Here is a 22423-nt window from a genome sequence, read left to right as displayed (position 1 = left end):
TCATGTCACGACAAAAGTTTAAATGCAAGTTATATGGCGTCACCATCAACCATACCAAATATAAAAGTAGCACTCCACTCTGGATACATCTTAAAAAGTTCCACCGTAAAGTGTATGTTATCTTGAATGGCAAAGAGAGTATCATCAAACATGTCTAAAACAGTCTTATTCAACATAACAAACAGTACAAAGCAGTATTATACACTTTTTTTTCCTTTTTATCAATTTCATACTTGTGATCATAGGCTTTTTATCTATACCATGAACCAGGGGTGTACATCAGCTCATCTCTTACCAAGGGGACAGAGCCATTGTACTAGTGGAAGATAAAAGATGAACACTTGTATCCGGGATTACCAAAGGAATTCTTCTTGTGTATTTTCCCCAATTTTTTTCCTGGCATGTTCAACTTCCAGGAGAAAAACCCACTTCCCATCAGAAGTCCAGAATCCCTGATAAATTCCTCGAACAGTGATGAACAAGAAGAACACTAACCTCCATATTTCTTCTGCCCAACCCATTCAATTCCGCATGATAATCAAACAAACCCACTTCCCAGCTTGCTCGGAAGCTGCCATCAATCATGGCAGAGCCCAAAGATCTGATCAATCAGCAGGAAGAACACTGGCGTCAAAATAATCAAGAAAGAATAGATAAATCTAAGACTCCGTGAACCCAGTTTGGCGCCAGACGGCGTTGCGCACGCGCTGGAGATCGCTGCCCTTGAGCGTTCTACCGGCGCCTTCCAAGACTGAGAAACTGGACATGGGGTCGCGCTTCCTCGCCGCCATCTCGTGCGGCGGCAGCGGCTCGCCGTCGTCGTCGGAGTCGGCGGTGCCGCCGGGGGGCGCCGCCCACCGCCACCGCGGCGCCATGGGCACGTTGACGGGCGCCGACCGCGGCCCAATCGCGGCCCACTTGGGCTGCCCCCCGGCGGGGATCATCCGGGCCGTCGACGGGGGAATCGACGGCCGTAGGGCGGCCAGAATCCCCCCCTTCCTGGCGTCTCTGAAGGAGAAGGAAGGAGAAGGGGGAGGAAGCGCTACTGGGCTTGCCGAGAAATTGAGCTCTCCCCAGAAAACTTCTTCTTCTTCTAGCTCGTCTCCGCCGGCTGAATCTGGGTTTCCTTCCGGCCTAGAGAACATCCCCAGGAACTTCTCTTGCCGCCTGAGAGCTTCCATCTTCTTCAATTTCTTCTTCTTCTTCTTCGATTTCTTCTCAATTTTCTTCTTGTTCCTTCATGGCTCTCCAAAACCCATCATCGAGGATAAGCTAGAGAGAGGGAGAGAGAGAGAGAGAGATGGGGACGGCGCCGCCATGGAGGAAAATTGAAGAAGTGGGAAGGTAGAGGACGGAAGAGAACCAGTTGGGGGCCCCGTAAAATTAGGTCTTGTCGATGGAAGAGTTCGGTTTTCTGTCGAGCGAGAGAAGCGACGCCGTCGCAGGCGACCCAACTCTGAGATGACTGTTCTTGAGTTTTAAATTTTATAAATGCTATTTAATATCCTCTAGAATCGTTTATTCTCTCTTCTTAGGTATGTTTTATGTTTGTTTTGTTTCTAGAAATTGTATTAGTACTTCTCTTCAATCAAAACTATTATACTTTAAAAAATCATTATATAACAAATTAATGTCCTGTGTTGTTTTGAGATTGAAGGAAAACTTTTAATCAAAGTGTAAATGTAGGTTTGTTTTTTTCTTCTTCTTTCACTTTCTAAAATATTAATGAAAATATCAAATGGTCCGATCAATAATATAGCATTCCTTAATTTTTTGCATGTTCAAGAAAAGATAACCTTCTTAAATTTATTATAAATGAATAGTTAAATTTGTATGCTTTGTAACGTTTCTTTTTAAATTTATTGACACAATTAATATCATTTTTTGCATCATCGGATACAAACATTAATTGCATACACAGTGGGGTTCAATAGCTATCATTTTAGAAAAATCTTTAAGACAACAAAATATAATTTTTGATTAACTTTTTTTAAGTAATGACTTCAACCCTTTATTCATATAAATTTTTATTCCCTTTTGCTAAATATTTGAAAAGCTATCACCAATGTCATCTGGACTTCATGTCACTCGTCCAGACCCCTCCGCCATCCATCACGATGTCATCATCCCAGATACCATCATGATGTGGTAGGAGATGTTTGCTCGGGGATCTGATGTGGTCTTTTATCTGGTAGAGACAGTTGGATCACCAGTGGGCCCCACCAGTTGTCAAATATCTACCAAACGGAGTAAAAAACTAGGTATCTCTTTGGATTTTATTTTCTGTCATTTTACATGTGGCGTATCCCCGTTGGACTAACACACCCAAATGATCAATCATATTAAATTTCTTTGATTGGATCTGAAGATCCATAAGTTTGTGTATCGGGACTAGGGTTCACCATTTTTTATTGAAATTCGGTAAAACCAGACCGAACTGATACCGTCGGTTAGGGAATATTGGGTTTACCGAAATTTTGGTTCTGGGTTCGGTTTCACGAGGAAACTGAATCTATAATCGGACAGAATATGATAAGGGAAAAAATTTGTTGACAGTTGGATTTGTACATGATCGGCCACTCACAAATAACAACCTTGTGCCAACTCTTCTTTACTCTAGAGAATTGTAAATGAAACATTAAAAATCCATAAAGTATAAAAACATCAATAGGCAAATAATATTGATTACACAAATAACATAATAACATATACAAAAAATACATATATACAAAAATAAGATAGGTACACAAATAACATAATAACATACACAAAAATACATAAATATACAAATAACATAAATATGCAAATAACATAAACAAAAAATATATAAACATGGAACTCAGACAAAGCCGCGAACATATATATAAATACATAAATATGAAAAAATAAAATAAATACAAAAATAACATAAATACAAAAATACACAAATGACATGAATATGTAATCTCCTGAAGTTTTGATTTGAATTTTCTCACCATTTTGTCTAGTTAAATATTCCAGAGGATAGCCTAGACTTCAAGCTTTCCAACACATCAAATGGCACTCAAAAATTCCTCCTGTAGCAAAAGTTACTGCGATTTTAGTCCACTAATTTCTGCCGCAATTTCACAGCGAGAAATGCGACCTAAGGTTCTATTTATCTTTAAAGTTTTTCTAGTCCTAGAAAAAATCATAAAAATCATAAAAAATATAAGAAGTTTTAATAAATAACATAATACTTATTTTATTTATTTAAAATAGTCTTAACTAGTTTTTGATCATTTAGTTGATTTTCTCTTTACAAATTAGTTAAAATCCAAAAATATATAAAATCACAAAAGAAAGTTATTTCAAAATATATTTGAATTACAATTTACTCTCTCATTACTTGCCGTTTAGGGTTCGAACCTTACTTACCCTATTCTAAGGAAGGAAAATTTTATAAATATTGTTGCATAATTTAGAGCCTTAAATAACTTATTTAACCCGAATTTTGGTTTATCCACTGGCGCCGTAAAATTTTATTATTCATTGTTACATTTTTTTGTCAAAAATGTATCAAAGTATGATTTCATAGGTATACTTAATTATTGGATCCTTTGACTATTTTATCATGAATTAAAAAAATATTCTAGAAGTGTTGATTATGGATATCATGATTCATGTCGTATGTCTAATGATCCAAAATATGATGGTTATTATTCTCATGAACAACCTTATTATGAAATAAAGGAATGTTTTTCTAGGAAAAATTATCATGACCAGACCTATTCTAATCATCATATGCAAAAGCCTTTTGTAAAATTTGTTTTAGATGGGGCCGTAGTAATGGAGCATGCCAGAATATGTAATGATGTCAGCAGACATCATTACATTTTCTCAAACCTCAATCTTGCTCAAAATTTCAGAATGTGCCTTTTACTAATCAGAATCCTGATAATAACTTATTGCAGGTGATGAAAATGATGGTGGAGCTGAATGAAAGGATATTGGATAAGATAGAAAATAATGAATGGGCCCATGAGAAGCTTAAAAAGTTTCTTATCAACCTCATGGAAGATGAACAAAGCAACATGTGTGCCAATCAAGGTCAACCATCAACTTAAAACTGTCATTCTTATCAGCCATCTCATGTTGAATCACATGCATCATCTTCCTTGTCTTCTGTTAGTTTAGGTGGCCAAGGAATAACCTAATACGGGAGGTGAATTAGGTTCTCCATGTATATTTTATTTTTATTTAATTAGCCCAGGAAATTTTCTACTTAAGAAATGAGGTAGGAGAAATGGGAGACACAATTTTTTTTTTAGACAGCTTAGGCTAATCCTTAATGCTGTTCGGGGGTATCCATCCCGTAGATGATGTGCCCTAACCAAGTTTGTGTGAATGCCCCCCAAATAAATCACTTGGAAATAGGGCTGAACAAAGATAACAGGAAAAAAGAAAAAGTCGATGAAGCTTTGTCGTCCTCAACCCTCAAAGGCTTCCACAGAATGATGTTGCTTACTCTACTTCAACTTAGCCCCCAAAGCCTTCTTCTTATGGCCCCCAAAGCCTTAACCTGAGTGATCACAACCATCTAGCAATAACAATATATTTCTGAATAATGTATTTTCCTCAACATCACTTAGTATAAATGGCTACTTAAAATAGTATTCAAGACAATGATCAATTTTAAGTATTTCAACTAGAAAACTTTTATGTCAAAAATGTATTAATTCAGAGATAAAGATTCATAAATATAACTATGACTTCCCTTCAGTAATACCTCCTTGTTTGTGGTCGTTCTTTCTTCAGTCCTTTTCTCCTCCATGTTTTTCTTTGGATAAAATTCTCGATTCACATTTGACCTTTGATGCTTAAAATTCCAATATCTTTTTCAATCCTACACCAAATGCAATGTTTCTACCTGTAACGGTTTTTTAATCCAAATTTGCACAACTGTTAACTCACATGAAATTTTCAAAAACAAATCAGATAAATCTCCAGAGATCAATCTTTCAATGTCCTTTGTTTATCGCTCGATTCCTCCGTATCCAACTTCAAACCCTTGTAACTCTTTCCAAATGCAACCAAATGATGCGGTTCAAATTTATTTGGTTTTTTATGGATGTCAACAACAATTCATATGTTTTAAAAAAGGTCAAAATAAATATAAAAAATTTGCTAAAAATTATAAACTTATCACAGGGTCGAGGATGTGCGAAGTTCAGATCCCAGCCTTCTTTTCTTTGAATCTTGAAATATCCTGCACCAAAAACCACAATTCTAAGTTCTATCGACTTGGATTGATGTTAAAAACAAATGATCTCTTCAAAGAATGCTAAAAAACTGCTCGAAAATTGCTCCAGGACTTGAGAGATCTCTCTAGTTTTTGGACTGCGATTTCCAAAGGGCAAGGAGAACGGGATTTAAAATTAGGGCTTAAAACTGCATATTTGGACTTGGAAATTTGAAAGGCCATAACGGTAATCTGTCAAAAGTTCAACAGTCATATTCATTTATTATGATTAAGAAATATAAATTAATAATTATTTTAATTTAATTTTTTTATATTTACAATTTTACCATCAATTCAAAATACCTTTCAAGAGTTAAGAGCAAAGACTTGAGATTTAAAATAATATTAAACTTTTAGATATGTTTACGACAACATTTAAATAAAGATATCACCATTGGATAATAGTATCGTGATATAATTAATTTTTATTAAATCATCAATAAATTCAGCTTGAAATACTTGAAGGTAGTTATTAAGATTTTGAACAAGTTATCCAATAAATCAAATGAAGACAAATTCACACAAATACCTGAACAGTGGTAAAAACTATGTTTATCTTCATGTCATAAAATTACAAATCCTAAATACATGGTCTGACTTGTTCAGTGTATGGTCAAACTAAGTAACCTTTTAATATATCTATGGCTCTTATTTTATCTTCACATACAATAAGTCAACTACTTGACTGAGGGCCTATTGTGCTTTAATCACAACCCATATTGAGGCATGCATCACTTTGAACATTCATCAAAACACATTTCAAACATTGTGCTAAAAATACCCTTAAAGCTTAATCTTCATCTTCAATCAATGAGGAAAATCATAAATCCATTCATGCTAAGCCTAGAGTAATACTATCAAGAGAATCATCTGCCCTTTTCATGAAAATTCCTAATGATGAAGTTGAGGGAGAGGAGAATGAGCAGACTGATGTTCTTCTAGAAGAAAAAATTAAAAGAGATCATTATCCATAACATCATGAAACTCATTTTTCTTTTCAAAAACATCTTCATTCTGGAATATCAAAAGATAATTCAATTGAATTCATTATTGATCAGAATTCTTTGAAACATGGTACTTGTATGGGTAATGGAAAAGAAATCTTGAAAATTTTGAACCTTGTGTAATTATGCTTCAAAATCAAATATCTTCTATGAGTAATGATGATCTTTCTAAGATGACTAAATATTCTGAACAAGAAATTGACAGGAAAAATATAGAAGATGAATTTGTGGATAAATAATTGAATGAAGAGCTATCTGAAGAAATCATTTCAGATATTCATATGTTATTTATGGATGAAGAAAATGATGTAGTAAGTACTCCCTACTTAAGCATCTCTAATGAACATGAATTTTTTTCTGGTATTGATATACCATTTTGTGATGTTGAAAATGATATTTTCATGAATGTAGACGGGAATATTAAGGATAATATGATTATCTGGGAAGTATATGATGTTTTGTATTGTTCTTTAATCTACAATGATAATGATGTATCTTTGAAACATATGAAAGAAAATTTAACTATGAGTACTGATACTATCATAAATATAATAATCCATTAAAAGAAAAGTATTTTTATGAAAGTATTGAGGATTACAGATGTTTGGAAGGTAAACCATGGATATTTAGGAGAGCAAATATAAGGGCTAAAAAAGTTGAATACATGTCAACCATTGGAAAATTGACTAAAATCTTTTCTACTGATTGGCATGAACATTTGTTTGATACCCAACTGCAGCAAAAATGCGTCTTGTCAATTTTTTCTAGACCTATTGGATTAAACTGCTTTATTATATCATATGTTTGTTAGAACAACTGCATGATATATATTTTATTTCATTAATTCAAATGATGGTCCATTAGAATATGCTGGCCTACTTAAAGAAAAAAGAAAGATATATCATGTAGCATGGCATGATCACCTATTGCATCATCAAAGTTTTCCTTTAAAGTTAGATTTCTGCAGAAACCAAAGAAATTTCTACTTTGTCATCCCTAATCCTCTATTACTTTTACACAGGTCTTCTAGCTATTCTGTGTATTCCCAGTCTAATATTAATATTAAATTTTTTTTTTAAGCAATGGCCTAACCATTTTACAAACATGAGAAAATATTTATGGTTTGGAATAAATATAAATATCATGTTATTAGAATATATTGTTTTATTAGATGAATGCGAATAATTTTCCATGTTGCGTGGAATTATAATCTAAATTGGATTCAAAATTTTTATTATGAGTTGCTTTTGAGCATTAAAGGTATATTCTCTAACGATGTAATGTTTCTTTCTCCAACACAAGTATATTATCGATGGCAAGTTTGGAGTAATATAAACCTCAAACCAAAGTTAAAATATAAGTTTATTTATATGGCTATTGAACATCTTTTACAGAACTCTTCTACACATGAAAACATCTTCAACCAAATTTATTTCTGTAGGGTTTACGTTTTCATATGCTATGAATAAAATAACTAGAATTCTGTTTTATGTTTTTTTTGGTCTTTCATTTGCTTTGTGCTTCTTTGTTTGTGATTGCAAATGTTCAAATAATAGAGACCTTTTGTGCACTAGGGAGCCACAACTACAAATAAAAAGGTGCATGAAGATGAAGATTGCCCCTCGGTATGTCATGTTTAAGAAATTTTGATTCTTTTTAAGGCATTAAGGACCATACTTATTTTTAAGTTGGGGGGTGAAATTCATGTGACATTTTCTAAAAAAAATATTTTATGTTCATGCATCATTCTTAGTTGGGAGGAATTTACTTTCTTGAAAAAAGATATATGTTAAGAACTCCATCTTGAGAAATTAATTCCATCCTTGATCCAAGAAGAGTGAGTAGATAAGTTAAACTCCTTGAGTGCATCATGAGCTTTTCACAATGATACCAACATTGATTTTAGACAGCATGTATGATACTTTCAAAAAGTAAGGATAACTAGTGGACTGAGTTGGGGGTTGAAAAATCAAAGGGTAGAAATTCTATGGGTATGAGTGATGAGAGTGAGTGAAAGTAGTATAGGAACACCTCCACCTCATGTGATGGATAGCCCAATCTATTTTGAGTGTCTAGTTCCTTCATGAAATAGAATATTGAGTAGGGAAGTGGTTGGTACTTCTTCAATTCCTGAGCACAAAATCCCTTTTTCTTTGTAACCTATATATATATACTCTTCACCCATATCCTAGCCTACCTAAAACCATCCCCTAGGGTGCGACCATTCAGATAACGGATACAAAACTGGGCGCTGGTTTCCGTTAATAAATATGTTTCGTTCAACATTAGTTCGATATCTGCCATATCGTAATTGATATCTAATATCCGTTATCGAATATTGATATTGGAGTACAGAAAAAATTCGCCCGTTATCCATTATGGGTCCATTATCCGTCTCCGTTCAGCAAAATTACAGTTTCCCATGTTTCGTTATCCGATATCGCGTACGGATATCAGATAATGGGAAAGATATTCGTAATTGGGCTGCGATTTCGTGCGTCCATACAATGGCTTCGACTTTGACTTAGAGTCTCAAACAAGGGCTGCGATTTTGCTTGTGGAGCTGGAGGTGGCTAAGGCTTTTGCTTGCGATTTTGCTTGTCATCCGAATCGGATTTCGCTTGCAAACAATTAAGCGTACTTATTTTCGAGGATTTTGCGTCTGGTTCATAAAACCCCTCTTTGCAAAATTCCTTTATCCTTCTCCTTTGAGCTGCCAAACCCAGAGCAAGCAAAGAAGAAGGTAGCTCCCAACGCTCAATCCCAACTCTTAATCCAAACTCTTAATCCCCCTCCATCTCTCTCGTTCTTTAATTTTATCGTTAAATCTTCATTTTCAATTTTGCATATGAATCAATCTGTACATATGAATTTTTTTTCATTATTCATAAGTTGCATTGCATGCCGCCGCACATGCATCGATCTATTTCATTGTTTATATGCCGAGCAGGTGACACATGTTTCTTTAGCCATTGTTTAATCGATATATTGCATCAATCTATTTCATCGATCTATTGCATCGATCTATTTCATTGTTTATATGCCGAGCCGGTGACACAAGTTTCTTTAGCCACTGTTTCATTGATCTATTGCATCGATCCATTCCATCGATCTATTTCATTGTTTATATGCTGAGCAGGTGACACATGTTTCTTTAGCCATTATTTCATCAATCTATTGCATCGATCTATTGCATCGACCCATTGCATCGATCTATTTCATTGTTTATATACATAGCAGGTGACATTGGTTTCTTTAGCCAATATTTCATTGATCTATTGCATCGATCTATTTCATTGTTTATATGCCGTCATCAGCTCCATACAAAGTAATTTTAAGATCATCTTGAAATTACTCTGTATTTCACTTATTCACACTCTTTCCCTGTTACCTACATACCTTTATATTGCATCATCAATTTGTCCATCAAATGACGCAGGTTTCTTTAAAATCATTACATGTTTATGTAATGAGAAAGCATCATCTATTATTTGGTGCATTTTATCTGTCATCAAATTACAAATTCCAAGACGTAGGGTGCGAATTAGTAGACCGTCTGTGCTATTTTTGCAAACTTGTTTATGGCAATATTTTAGTTTTCAAGTACAATTCAAGGTCACTTTTTTAACATCCGTACATTACAGTATTACACATACACCTTACACTTCACCCAAGCAGCTGCCATGTCAATGACAGAGAGCGCTTTACATCAAATAGATGAGGAGTCGACATTTGATGAATTACCAGCAGAGCATACTGCTGATGTGTCGGAGTCCCGTGGATGAGCAAAACGATCACCCATCCTGAAGTACTTTACGGTTGTCGGGGATTCGACATACGAGTGTGAAATTTGTCATAAGAAGAATGCGACAAAGGCTGTCCATCTTAAGTGCGCAATTGACGGTAGTACAAGCGTCTTTTGGCGTCATTTCAAATTTGTTCATCTGAAAGAACATGATGAGCTAAGGGCAGCACTAGTAAGCAATGATATATAGATGACTTAGCAAACAACGGGACATCAAGTCTCTTTGGCGGAAGGCGACCATTGAGGGTTCGAACAGCGGAAGAGACCAAGGACGTCATTAGTCGGCTAGTTTGTCGCATAGACTTGACATGGCGTTGGGTTGATACAGATGCTTGGATGGAGACATGGCAATTTACGACACAGAGTGAGGTACCCTCACCTAGTGCCCGAGTCATCAAGGCATGGACGATGAAGTTGTTTGAGAGGATGAAGGCGAATATCATTCGCACATTAGCAAATGTTGAACGTGTGGCGGTGACACCTGATGGTTGGACGACGGAAAATGGTTGTGGACTTTTGGGCATAACAATTCATTGGATCAATGCTCGTTGGACGCATCGTGAACTTGTCCTTACCGTTCGCGAGCTTTGTGGGAAGCACGACGGGGAGTCTATGGCAGAAATTCTTGCGGAGGTGCTTGAAGATTATAGACTCGACTCAAAGGTGAGTAATATTAGGACTATTGTATTTGATACTTTTCAATGCACGCTCTAATGTTTAATGTGTTTTACATTGCAGTTATGTGTCGTTACCACTGATAACGCATCAAGCAACAAGAGAATGATCGCCATATTAGGAAGAAGACTATGTGGAAGGAGCATAGGGTTTGGTGCCAGGCGACACGTTCCATGCGTCGCACACATAATGAACATTGTTGTTCAAGCTCCATTGAAGAGCTTTTCTATACCCACTGTGAGACCCATAGTCTAAGAGGAGAGTGTTATAGGCGCAGCGGTTCATTTGGGGATATAGTGACTAAAGTGAGAATAGTAGTTCAATACTTCGATCAACAAAGCGACGTATATATTATGCTGATTTATGCAGGACACACAAATTAAAGCCAAAATTGCCCTCACTTGAGTACCCGACATGATGGAGTAGCACGCACGAGATGCTAGAAGAAGCTATTGCCAAAAGGGATGTGATTGATGTAGGGGCTGCATTCTTCACGACAGGGGGTAGCCAGATGAAGATCTCACGTGATGAATGGACATTTCTTAAGGAGTTTACCTTCTTGTTGGGACCTTTCACGTACACAACTGATCATGTTAGTAGATCAAAGGAGTCTATCATTGGGGATGTCCTCCTCCTCGTGCGAGCATTAGCAAGACACATCGACGATGGATTGCTGAGTCCACGTTGTTCACAGGCAAGAGACTACCACAGGATGAACGCACATCATTGTTGCATGTAGTTGTCGCCATGCAAACAAAACTAGACTAATATGAGAAGCTGTTGTGGAACATCGATGCCATCCTCGTTGCCTCATTACTCGACCCATTTCGTACGGGGTCAATGTTTGACGAGGCATCATATTTGAAGGCCTTATCCTTTGTTTGTGGAATTCTCCCCACTACACCGGCATCTTCCCATGACCGACGCGATACAAGCGTGCCCCCACAGCAACAACCATCAAAGGCTTGGGTCAATCAGGCCCTTAGCAGCGAACCATGTACAAGAACAACCTCACCAGCTTCCCCTTTGGACGAAATGGAGACATTCTTACGTACAACACACCGGGGAGGGGGAGACTCTGTACGTGCTTGATGGGGGAACTAAGGGTGTTCTTGTCTATCCAGCACTATAAAAAATCGCATGTGAATTTCTAACAGTGCCTGCTACAAGTGCTCCATCAGAATTGTTATTTTGCGTTGGTAGAGCAATTGTCACTTATGTGAGATCACGTTTGGAGGGGATGAGTATTGAGGCACTTGTCTGTGTAAAGTGTTGGTGTTGAGGAGAAAAAACTAAATGGTACGACATTTGCCTTGACAATGACATTGATGTTGACCTAGATATATCATGTATGATTCTAATTTTTCTTTAGTTATGTTATACATATGGATGGTAAATTGAGATGGCTTTTTATTTCAGATGTTGTGGTAGCTTCCGAGAGATAGGTGTCCTGTGATGTTGCACTACATGGGATTTTCGATGCAGTCCATGGGTAGTGTTGTGAAGACGAATCTAACTTTTTTCCCAAACATGGAGAAATATTTTTTTTCAGTACTCTTCTCTTAGTATAAGTGCATTTTCTATAGCTTGTTTGACATATGATACTTTTTAGTTTATATTTGAGTATTACATCCGATATTACCTAAGCCACATAGACCGTGATAGTTTCCATGACATCAGGTGATGAACCAACAACAGAACATCGACACCTACCACGTCGGAGTATGAACCACATGACTCAACTGTGTATGTCATCAGCTCAGACTCTAAAGATGAGGGGGATAGTAATGGAAGGTCTGGAAAAAATATCAAACACAACACTATCATGCCCCTCAATTCTCACCAGAGCAAATGGAGTTGATTGATGCTAGTATGATATGAATCCTTGCAAGCCTTCACTTCAACCCAACTAAGCTCATACCAAAGCCACACATCTCAGTGAGTCGTGATCCATTTTTTGAGCCATGGGAAGACCACACCTATTGGACCCACTGCAATTTCACCCCACCAATGATTAACTTTGTTGAGTTTCAAGTCGCCCATACTATCTATGAAAGGCAACATCCATCACCGAAAAGCGACGGCGGGGGAAACAGATGGCTTGTGGAATGAGAACCTATGATGTTTGTTATGTTTAGTTGTTTAAGGACCATCTCCAATTTTATAATGTACGTTTGGTTGACTTCCCCATCTTTACATCAACGTGGAACATTAAGTTACCGTTAATCTTTTATAATGTGTGTCAGCTGTTGTCTGTTGTGTAATCCATTTTCCGCACCACATCCATACTCGACAATGGCATCCATATGTCAACATTTAATATGATTTTTCCTACACAGTTTTCGTATAATTAGCATGATTTTTCCTACACAGGTGAACCATGTTCGTAATTCATTATCTGTTTCGATATCGTAGTCGATATCGTATTTGTTATCCTCCTAACGATATCGACATCCGATATCGTTATCACACTAACAATGTTCGAAATGTAAATCATACCAATATCTATTATCGATATCTGATACCGATGTCGTCTGCGTTGGACATTATTTTGCATACAGATAACGCATTATCCAATTACGGATAACGCATACGGATATCGTTAGTCGCACCCTACCATCCCCCATAAGATTTTATTACCTATAGGAACCCATCTCTAAACCTTTTTACTATTACTGATGATTTGCTTTCTCCCAAGTCCAAATATCTTCCCCTTTGAGATATCCTTGTCATATTGTTTTCTTGTAATCCCTCTTTCTAATTTCACTCTTCATCTTCTCAATCTCCTTCTTCTCTCTATTTTGTCTTCTTGGTCATTACATTCTCACTAGGAATATATGTTTGATAGTCATGCATAAATTACATGGATTCACTTATGACTTCGGGCATGTCTTTAGCAGTTCAGTTTTTGATGTACCCCTTTCAAAAAAAATGCTTCAAAAAAATATATTTCAAAAAAAAAGAAAAAAGAAAAAAAGTACCACTGGGTTTTAATACTGGAACTTTATTCGCTCATCATGAACTATCCATCCAATTCTCATGAGAAGTATTCCGATCATTTTCCTCAATCATTTTTCTACCTCCCCCCTTTCATCTAAAATCATGGGAGTAAAGCTATCTAAGTAATATTTCGCTCTACACATGTTATCAGTCATCTTACCTTTCCCCTTTCTTTCGAGCCATTCTTCCTTCTCTTGTTTCTTTACCTATAGCTACCACATGTAACCATATCCTCACCACCTCATTTCATTGGCAGCCACTTGATATTTTGTGCTCAACAGGAGGATAAAAGTATCCTATCCCCAAATACTTTAGGATAAATATATCGGAGCTATCTTGCACCAAGTAGCAACCTATTGAGAGAGAGTGCGTCCATAACCTTGAGAGATGTGAGGGCCACCTATTCATTGAGAATTGTAAGGTCATTGTTATCTAAAGCATTATACATGGAGAAAAGTAGATTCCCTTTCTCATCTTTATTAGCTCTTTCCAAGCTACTGTTGGGTTCTAGGGGCCTTGAGATGGATGAAAAATACAAAACGATGCGCAGCGGAAGTCTCTTTGCACAAATCTCATTCGTGAATTTCTTCCGTCCCGGAGCGAGACAAGTCGAGCTGCTCAAGTGTGAAGCCTCTAGACGTATCCACGCGGTCCTCGGCGCGTCAGATCTCCTCCTTCTCATTGACGAGCCCCGTTCTTTCTCCGTCGGCGTCGTTACGTCATCTTGATCACATCAGGGATGGAGAGGGGGTGTGGGGAGAGTGGAGAAGAAGGGGAAAGGCCCCTGAACAATTCTGGCCTGGGTGAATTTCGTTCAGGGCCTTCCCCTATTTATACTAAGTGGGTATTTTCCATAAAAGGCCCCAAAACTTAAGTATATCTTCCAACGTCCAAAAAACCATTTGCGTGTGACCCTCTAGGCCCATGTATCAGTATAGTTAACGACTCCAGCGGCCCAATAACCTTTATTGGCCTTCCAAATTAATTAACTATATCATCATATAGATTAATTAATGCCGCATCGATTTAACCCAATCGATAGGTCGAGACTCCGACACGTGGGGTGCCAAGCTACACCTCGTGTACTAGAAGATACAAAGGAGTGTGTATCGACTCACTCATGGAACCTGTTCATCATCGGTTACCATGTATGTATAATCCCTCATCTACTTGACGCTCCTTGGATGACTTAGGGTATGGTCAGCTGTCAAACCCTAATCGGTCATTCGAGTTAGTACTGATGCATTCAAAAATCATCGGAGAACTCTTCTCCGATATTTCACTGCCTTGGCCAAGGACTTCGTTGCATCGTCTTCCTTGAGCTGTCACCTCTTATACCGAGGGTGGACGATCCCATATTGACCACTCAATCATGTTCATGTACTTCTTGATGCACCCGAACTAAGACCGTTTAGAATCTCATGATTAGAGACTCGTTGGTCATAGCCAAAGTACAACCGTCCGTCCACAAGACGTCTTTGGTGTCTCAGGTCTAAGGACCACTTACACAACCATGACGTGAATCAACCTGATTAACAGTTCGGTATAATACCATTCAAGGATTCGTACGGATCAATTCAGCGAACTCTTTCCACTAAAGAGCACCCACTATCTATCCTTAGTGTCGCCACACTAATGGCTACGGGACCGGCCATACTCATCATATGAGTGAGGCTAGATAGTGCTATTCTATCCGGATACTTCGATGTTCTTCTCACGTATCCTTTGAATAGGAATGTTTAGAACACATGCTTAAAGACTAGTGATCTCCGTATTACGATCTCATCATAATTCACTAAGTCTGATCATGTATTCATGGACTTCATTATACGCATCACACGTGCACTATAATGAATATGTTCTATTAATGAACATGGAATGAGATGTGGAATGTGTGATTGGCTTGACGGCCACATATATTTCCATCAGCTACAAGGGGGTTGACTTACATGTACTTTAAAAGTTTATGTCTAAATTGTCGACAAAGGTATCATGTAATAATAAGTGATTGATATTTCTAATACTTCACTCTCTCTCTCTCTCTCTCTCTGTGTTTTAAAGGATGATAAAAAAACTCAAGCCAAAATTTATGGACATTGTTAAGGGACTAACAATGATTTAATTGGGTTGTATTTGATAACGTCAAATTAGATCATTAAAATAATAGTTTTATACTTAATATAATTGGGTTGTACTTAATTTTTACCTTATATTTTTAGATTTGTACTAGCATTATTCACCATTTAAGGATAAAATGAGAAATTTCTAATAAATTTTCCTAAGATCTATTTTTATATATTTTATTACTTTTTGAGACTAACCACACTTGACTCTTTAGAGTCTAGTGGATTTCTCACATCTTCTTGGATTTTTATTGATAGACAGGACTTAGGTAAATATAATGGTGAATTTGAAATACAAATAGGAGGGAATTAGAAATCAAATGGATAGTGAAAGGAGGCCCAATACACAAGAAGCCCATTCTAGAAGTCCATTCAAACCTCCTTAAAGACTGGGTCAACTAAAGGCAAGAATTGTGGAATTAACCCATAATTTGAATTTGAATGGTCTATTTTGGAATCTAAGAAGGTGGGAAGGTGGGTCCAGGGTGGAAATCATGAAATATTAGTCCTCCAATCCTTTGGAATTAAATCCAATGGCTGGGAGAGTTAGGTCACTTCTAAGTATTATCTTCTCCCCTCTTTGTGTATCTCATCTCGTATTTCTGCGTCCAACTTGTTGTTGGAGGCCTAGTGCATCGGATTATTTGATCCATTATTGTTATACAAGAGTGTGGGAGAGAGTTCAAGGGTGATCAAGATTCTTGGAGAAAGAGCACCACTTGGCCCTCGGAGGATGTGACAACAAGGTTCGTGTGATCTCCTGAAGTTTTGATTTAAGTCTTCTCACCATTTTGTCTAGATAAATATTTCAAAGGATATCCTAGACTTCAAGCTCCCCAACACATCAAACGGCACTAAATAATTCCTCCTGTAGCAAAAGTTACAGAGAGATTCATCTACTAATTTCTGCAGCAATTTCATCGCGAGAGATGCGGCCTAAGGTTCTATTTATCTTTAAAGGTTTTCTTGTCCTAGAAAAAATCATAAAAATATTAGAATTTATAATAAAAAACATAATACTTATTTTATTTATTTAAAATAGTTTTAACAAGTTTTTGATCATTTAGTTGATTTTCTCTTTACAAATTAGTTAAAAATCCAAAAATATATAAAATCACCAAAGAAAGTTATTTCAAAATATATTTGAATGGCAATTTAGTCTCTCATTGCCTGCTCTTTGAGGATTCGACCCTTACTTACCCTATTCTAAGTAAGGAAAATTTTATAAATATTGTTGCATATATCAGAGCCTTAAACGACTTATTTAACCTGAATTCTGGTTTATCAATATGCAAATACCTAGATATGTAATTGCATAAAAATACCTACATATTTAAATATATAAATATGTAAATCTATGATTATATAAATATGCAAAGTATGACTATGCAAATACATATATTCAAATATAAATATATTAAAATGTTCTTAAACTCAAATTTGCCTTTGATTCTATAGTGAATCCATGGCAAAAATGGAATCAATACGTAGTACAATTTTTTATTTAGTTCTTCTTATAGGTTCTACCGAACCAAACCCGAACTCTGACCGAAACCAAGATCGTACCGACGTGTATGTATAGGTAGGGTTGGACTTTTAGGACAGAGGACTGGTTTGGTCGTACCGAACTGGGACCGTAGGTCCTCCATTTGAAGGTGAACCAGTTTGTTAAACATGTTTAGGTCCAAGGGTCAGACTAGACCAGAGCCAAAACTACATTATTTAATATTTTTTCTTAAAATCTAAAAAATATCAAAGCCAACTTGACGGAGAGGTTTCTATTCAGCTCAGCGTAGACGTCATATATTTGACCATTTGTGGGCACCCACTTGATGTAGAGGATATTTAACATAAATTTGACATTGACTAGTCAACCAGACCAAACCGGGACCGAGCAAGAAGGCACCAAAACTGGACCACAGTGTAGGTAAGGTTTAGGTCTTTGCTAAAAACCCAGATCGGACCGGGGCTGTGAAACCCTAGGTATAGGTATAGTGTATAGGTATTGGCCAAAAACCAATACCAAGACCGAAACCGACCTTCCCTAATTGGGACAAGGCAGGCCCAATAGACAGGTCAAGTGGGCTGGAGAAGAAACTATGGCCCAAAGTCCAATAGAGTGTTACTGTTCTTACGTCTATATTGCGACTATAGATCACTGACGCGGACAAGATGATTTTTTCATCCCAGACAAAAAAATCATCGCGTCCGGGGACCAACGAAAATTCATCCGGGGACCACCGAATGGGAGGATTTTCTTCCCGTGGAACAAAAAAACCCTGTCCGGAGGTCTCAGACAATGGACGGACGGATGTGGACGAAAAACCGCCGGAGTCACATCCGATGGTTGAGATCTCGCCACGTGGCCTCGCTATGACAATTTGCATCAACCTCCCAGTACTTTTCGCGCATGCAAACTGATGCCGCTCAGAATTAATTGTACATATGTCCATTTGCATTCTCTCCTCCATGTTTCCCTAAAAACTTAGAAAAATCTATATTAATATATTATACATATAAATGGGTTTTTTTCGGGCGGGACGAATTTTGGGATGAAAATTCGTTCCAGGAGGACTGGACGGGACGAAAAACGGTCCCGTCCTTCGTCCCTGATATTACGTCAGACGTCAAACGGGACGAAATTCGTCCCATCTCGTCCCGTCCATCGTCCACGTCCGGGACGATCCGGAACTATAATTGCAACTTTGTTAGACGGAAGAGTCAGTGAGAAAAGAACTGAAGATCGTCGAAAGTGCTTCGCCGATCTGCAGTGGAGGGGCGGCGAAATTGATTCACCGGAGTTTCTTGGAGCATGATTTCTGTGGTAATTGATTGCTTAGATTCTGCGTTTGACGGAAATCTGTGGGGAATTTTTCTTTTCCTATATTGTTTGAACTCGTGTGATTTCCGCAGAGCGAGTCGGGATCGTCGGCGCAGAGCCCTAGATCCCCTTCGGCGAAGCCCTTTATCTACATCTCCGTCACCGAGCCTGTCAAACTGGGGAATGGGGTTCAGGCCTATATTTCTTATCGCGTCGTCACCAAGGTTCCTTTCTCTGATCTCCGAATTTTTCCAACTTTTAATCGCTCGCATCCATTTTAGTTTTCACCAGTGGGAACTTCCCGGTTCATAGTTTCAGATCAATTTCATCAGATATTCGATAGAAACTGTCACACTCGCCATGCATCATGCATTCATCAAGCTCATTGAATTCTGAATTCTTGTAATATTATTCTTCAGGTCCGCTTTTCGGGACCCTGATTACGAAGTTATAAGTGTTTACTCACTCTAATTTCCCTTTGCAGGAAATTTATTACATAAAGTTAAAATTTCAGTTTTACGACGTATTCTTTTCTCATTGATAAGTTCTTTGTGATTGAAAAAGCGATCTTTTCGCTTCAACGCAGACAAATTTACCAGAGTACCAAGGACCGGAGAAGATAGTAATACGTCGTTTTAGCGATTTTGTATGGTTGAGGGATCGCCTTTGTGAGAAGTACAAGGGATTTTTCATCCCTCCTCTTCCCGAGAAGAGCGCCGTTGGTATCTTTTTAACTTTTTATTTCCTTTCAGAAATAAAGCTCTTTTTTGTTTTTTCCTCCTGATAAATCACAACGAATAGTGGGGCTAAGAGTTCATTTCGTAGTGATGGCTGAACTTTATGAAATTTCCAGAGAAGTTCAGATTTAGCGCAGAGTTTATCGAATTAAGGCGCCAGGCACTGGATATATTCATCAATCGAGTAGCTTCGCATCCAGAACTGCTGAAAAGTGAAGATCTTCGAACATTTCTACAGGAAGACGAAGAGGCAAGTTCCAACTTGGTTTCCAACCTTCTTTTTCTGCGAAATTTCATTATTAATGCTACTTCTCTGTGCATTAACTAACTTAATGTGATATAATTGTAGCATTAATCTTGAGGGAATTGCATAAATACACTGCTGAATCAGGGAATTGCATGTTTAAATGAGCTAGCATGGATTGGATGGCAATTTCGTGTCATTAAAAATTTTCTAAACACAATCCATCTGTCTTTTTCTATAAACATAACCATAGTTAGTCAACATTTACCTCTCTAATGTTTCACATTGTCTTCAGGTCATGGAGAGAACGCGGTCTCATGAAACCGGATTATTCAAGAAAAAGCCTTTAGAGTTGATGCAGATTATCAAGGTAACGTGGCAAAGTCAAATTCACATTGTAGTAAACGTTGACCAAAGACATGATGAGATCATGTACGATCAACCCTAGGATGTTCAGTCAAAGGTGAGCGATGTCGTCCTAGGTAAAGAGAAGCCTGTTGAAGAGACCACCCCGGAATATGAAAAGCTCCGGCAATATGTATTCCAACTAGAAGAACACCTCGCAGAAGCTCAGAAGCAAGCTTTCCGACTTGTAAAGAGGCATAAAGGTAGTGAATAATAGTTAATTTTTTTAAAATTGGTACAAAATTTGCGGAAATGGTTTATTTACCTGATTATTGAGCAGAATTGGGACAGTCATTGTCTGATTTTGGAAAGGCGATGAAGCTGCTGGGGGCTTGTGAGAGAGTTTCTCTGGGGAAGGCATTTTCAGAACTGGGGTCTAAGTCTGAGCTGCTGTCCCTTAAATTTCAGAAAGAGGTGAAGAAGTTGAAATTAATTTTCTCTTTCATTCTCTTCAGAAAAAATATTTTTCCCTTTTTTGGGTTACTTTCTTTGAAAAATCCCTTGATCTTCAATGTAGTCTCATAATCTCTTAATGAACTTTGAGGAGCCCTTGAAGGATTATGTCCGAGCCGTGCAATCGATCAAGGTTGGTTCTTCAATCAACCAATCATTCAACAAATTAAATGGTATTGTTCTTACCGACTTTTGTATGACAGGCTACAATGGCTGATAGAGCCAATGCCTTCAGACAGCAATGCGAGTTAGCGGAGGCAACGAGGCTAAAAGAGATCAATCTGTATGAAATAAAAATTAAGACTTAAAATAAGATTTCTTTGGTCCTAGTCATCGTTTCTCTTTCAATGAAGAGGAAGTTCTTAATTAACTCCAATGAATGTAACTGTACTTTTGGCAGGGATAAGTTGATCTTAGTGCGATCTGACAAAGTTGCCGAAGCGGAGATTGAATATAGAGAGGTATGTCCTCTCTCTCTCTCTCACACACACACGCTCGTGCGCGCACAAAAACTATCTATCACCATCTGCGGAATCTCTTCCTCTCACACATTCCCTCGATATCTCCATACGTATTATTTTTATGTCTCTCTCATGCCATCTATATGTTTCACCATTTCTATCTCTCCCTCTGTCTCACTCTCAACAACTATCACTATCCCCATATCTCATCTATTTGTATCTGCTTCGCATCATCCCTATCTGAGTCCATCTCTCTTTTCTCACTGTCTATCTGGGTCCATCACAATCCATCATCTTTTTTGCATCTCTTCTACCATCTGCATCTTCCTTCTGCCATCCTCTCAATCACTATCACAATAGCCATCTCTATCACTATCCCATATCTAGATATCTATATCTACATCTAGATCTATCTCTCTCCAGTTTCATCCATCTGCTTGCTCATGTTCTCTCACTCAGTCTCTCTGGTATATCCATCCATAATTTTTATGTCTCTATCCTGTTATCTCTATCTCCTGTTTCATTCTTGACATCTGGGTCTATCTCTCTCTCTCTCTCTTCATCGGGTTACAGCTGAAGGCAGCGAGCGAGGAGGCGAGGATGAGGTTGGAGACAATGGCGAAAGTGATGGGCGAGGAGATGGCACGGTTTCAGGAGCAGAAGACAGCCGATTTGGGCCGGGCCTTCCATCTCTTTGCTTTGGGCCAGGCCGACCTCGCCAGGGACCTGGCCCACTCCTGGCGGACCCTCCTTCCCCGCCTCCCCTAACTGTCTAGCTCCCTCCCTTTTTCCCCTCTCTTTCAATTTTCTTTTTCCTTCCCTTTTTTCCAGCTTCACTACCTTCCTAAACCCCCCCATGGCTCATATATTATTACAAATTTACAATACCACTGCAATTTAGAGCTCCATGAATGAGACCAGTGAGTGTGTGTGTGAGGGAATGAGGGGAGAGAGTGTGTGAAAGATGGGGGGAAGGAAAGGAGGGAGGGGGGAGAGAGAGAGAGGGGGTGAAAGAGTGAGCAAGGGAGGGAGGAGAGAGAGAGGGAGAGAAGGAGGGAGGGAGGGAGGGAGAGAGAGAAGGAGAGAGAGAGAGAGAGAGAGAGAGAGAGAGAGAGAGAGAGAGAGAGAGAGAGAGAGAGAGATGATAACAGAACCAGCCTGGAATTAATCACACAAATGCTCTGACAAGGGTGTGTGTAATGCATGGGGTGGAGGCACCACTGGCTGCACAAAGAGCAATTTGAGAATCACCACACAAGCAACAGCTGGGCAATTGCACCTCTAGACCATCCCTAGTTGGGCGTGATAGTTCACATTGAGGCCCATCCATGGGATAAGACAAAAGTTGGAGCGGATGGGTCACTTCCCCTTAGAATATTATACTATTCTGGAGAATATTTCTGTGTTTTTCCTTAATTTTTATTATGTCCCAGCC

The 22423-nt window shown here is 38.1% G+C and overlaps 2 protein-coding genes across 3 annotated transcripts; one reads left to right on the top strand and one right to left on the bottom strand.

Annotated features, from left to right (window-relative positions):
• Nucleotides 1-139: 139 nt before the first annotated feature.
• LOC144705719 (uncharacterized) lies at nt 140-1457 on the bottom strand. The gene is made up of 2 exons (XM_078578508.1): nt 496-1457; nt 140-409 (listed from the first exon to the last, which is right to left on the bottom strand). The coding sequence occupies exon 1, from the start codon at nt 1179-1181 to the stop codon at nt 660-662; it is 522 nt and encodes a 173-aa protein (XP_078434634.1). The 5' UTR covers nt 1182-1457; the 3' UTR covers nt 140-409; nt 496-659.
• Nucleotides 1458-18559: 17102 nt separating this feature from the next.
• SNX1 (sorting nexin 1) lies at nt 18560-21894 on the top strand. 2 transcript variants are annotated; one of them, XM_078578788.1, is made up of 11 exons: nt 18560-18691; nt 18781-18912; nt 19275-19410; nt 19542-19675; nt 19965-20039; nt 20127-20277; nt 20355-20488; nt 20592-20660; nt 20731-20810; nt 20928-20988; nt 21562-21894. In XM_078578788.1, the coding sequence occupies exons 1-11, from the start codon at nt 18680-18682 to the stop codon at nt 21754-21756; spliced, it is 1179 nt and encodes a 392-aa protein (XP_078434914.1). In that variant the 5' UTR covers nt 18560-18679; the 3' UTR covers nt 21757-21894. The 2 variants fall into 2 exon arrangements, with proteins under 2 accessions (XP_078434914.1, XP_078434912.1); XM_078578786.1 differs by having other exon boundaries at nt 20118-20277.
• Nucleotides 21895-22423: the final 529 nt, after the last annotated feature.

This window comes from Wolffia australiana, chromosome 7, assembly GCF_029677425.1.
Source record: "Wolffia australiana isolate 7733 chromosome 7, ASM2967742v1".
Lineage (NCBI taxonomy): Eukaryota > Viridiplantae > Streptophyta > Magnoliopsida > Alismatales > Araceae > Wolffia > Wolffia australiana.
This window is presented reverse-complemented; position numbering and strand designations above follow the sequence as displayed.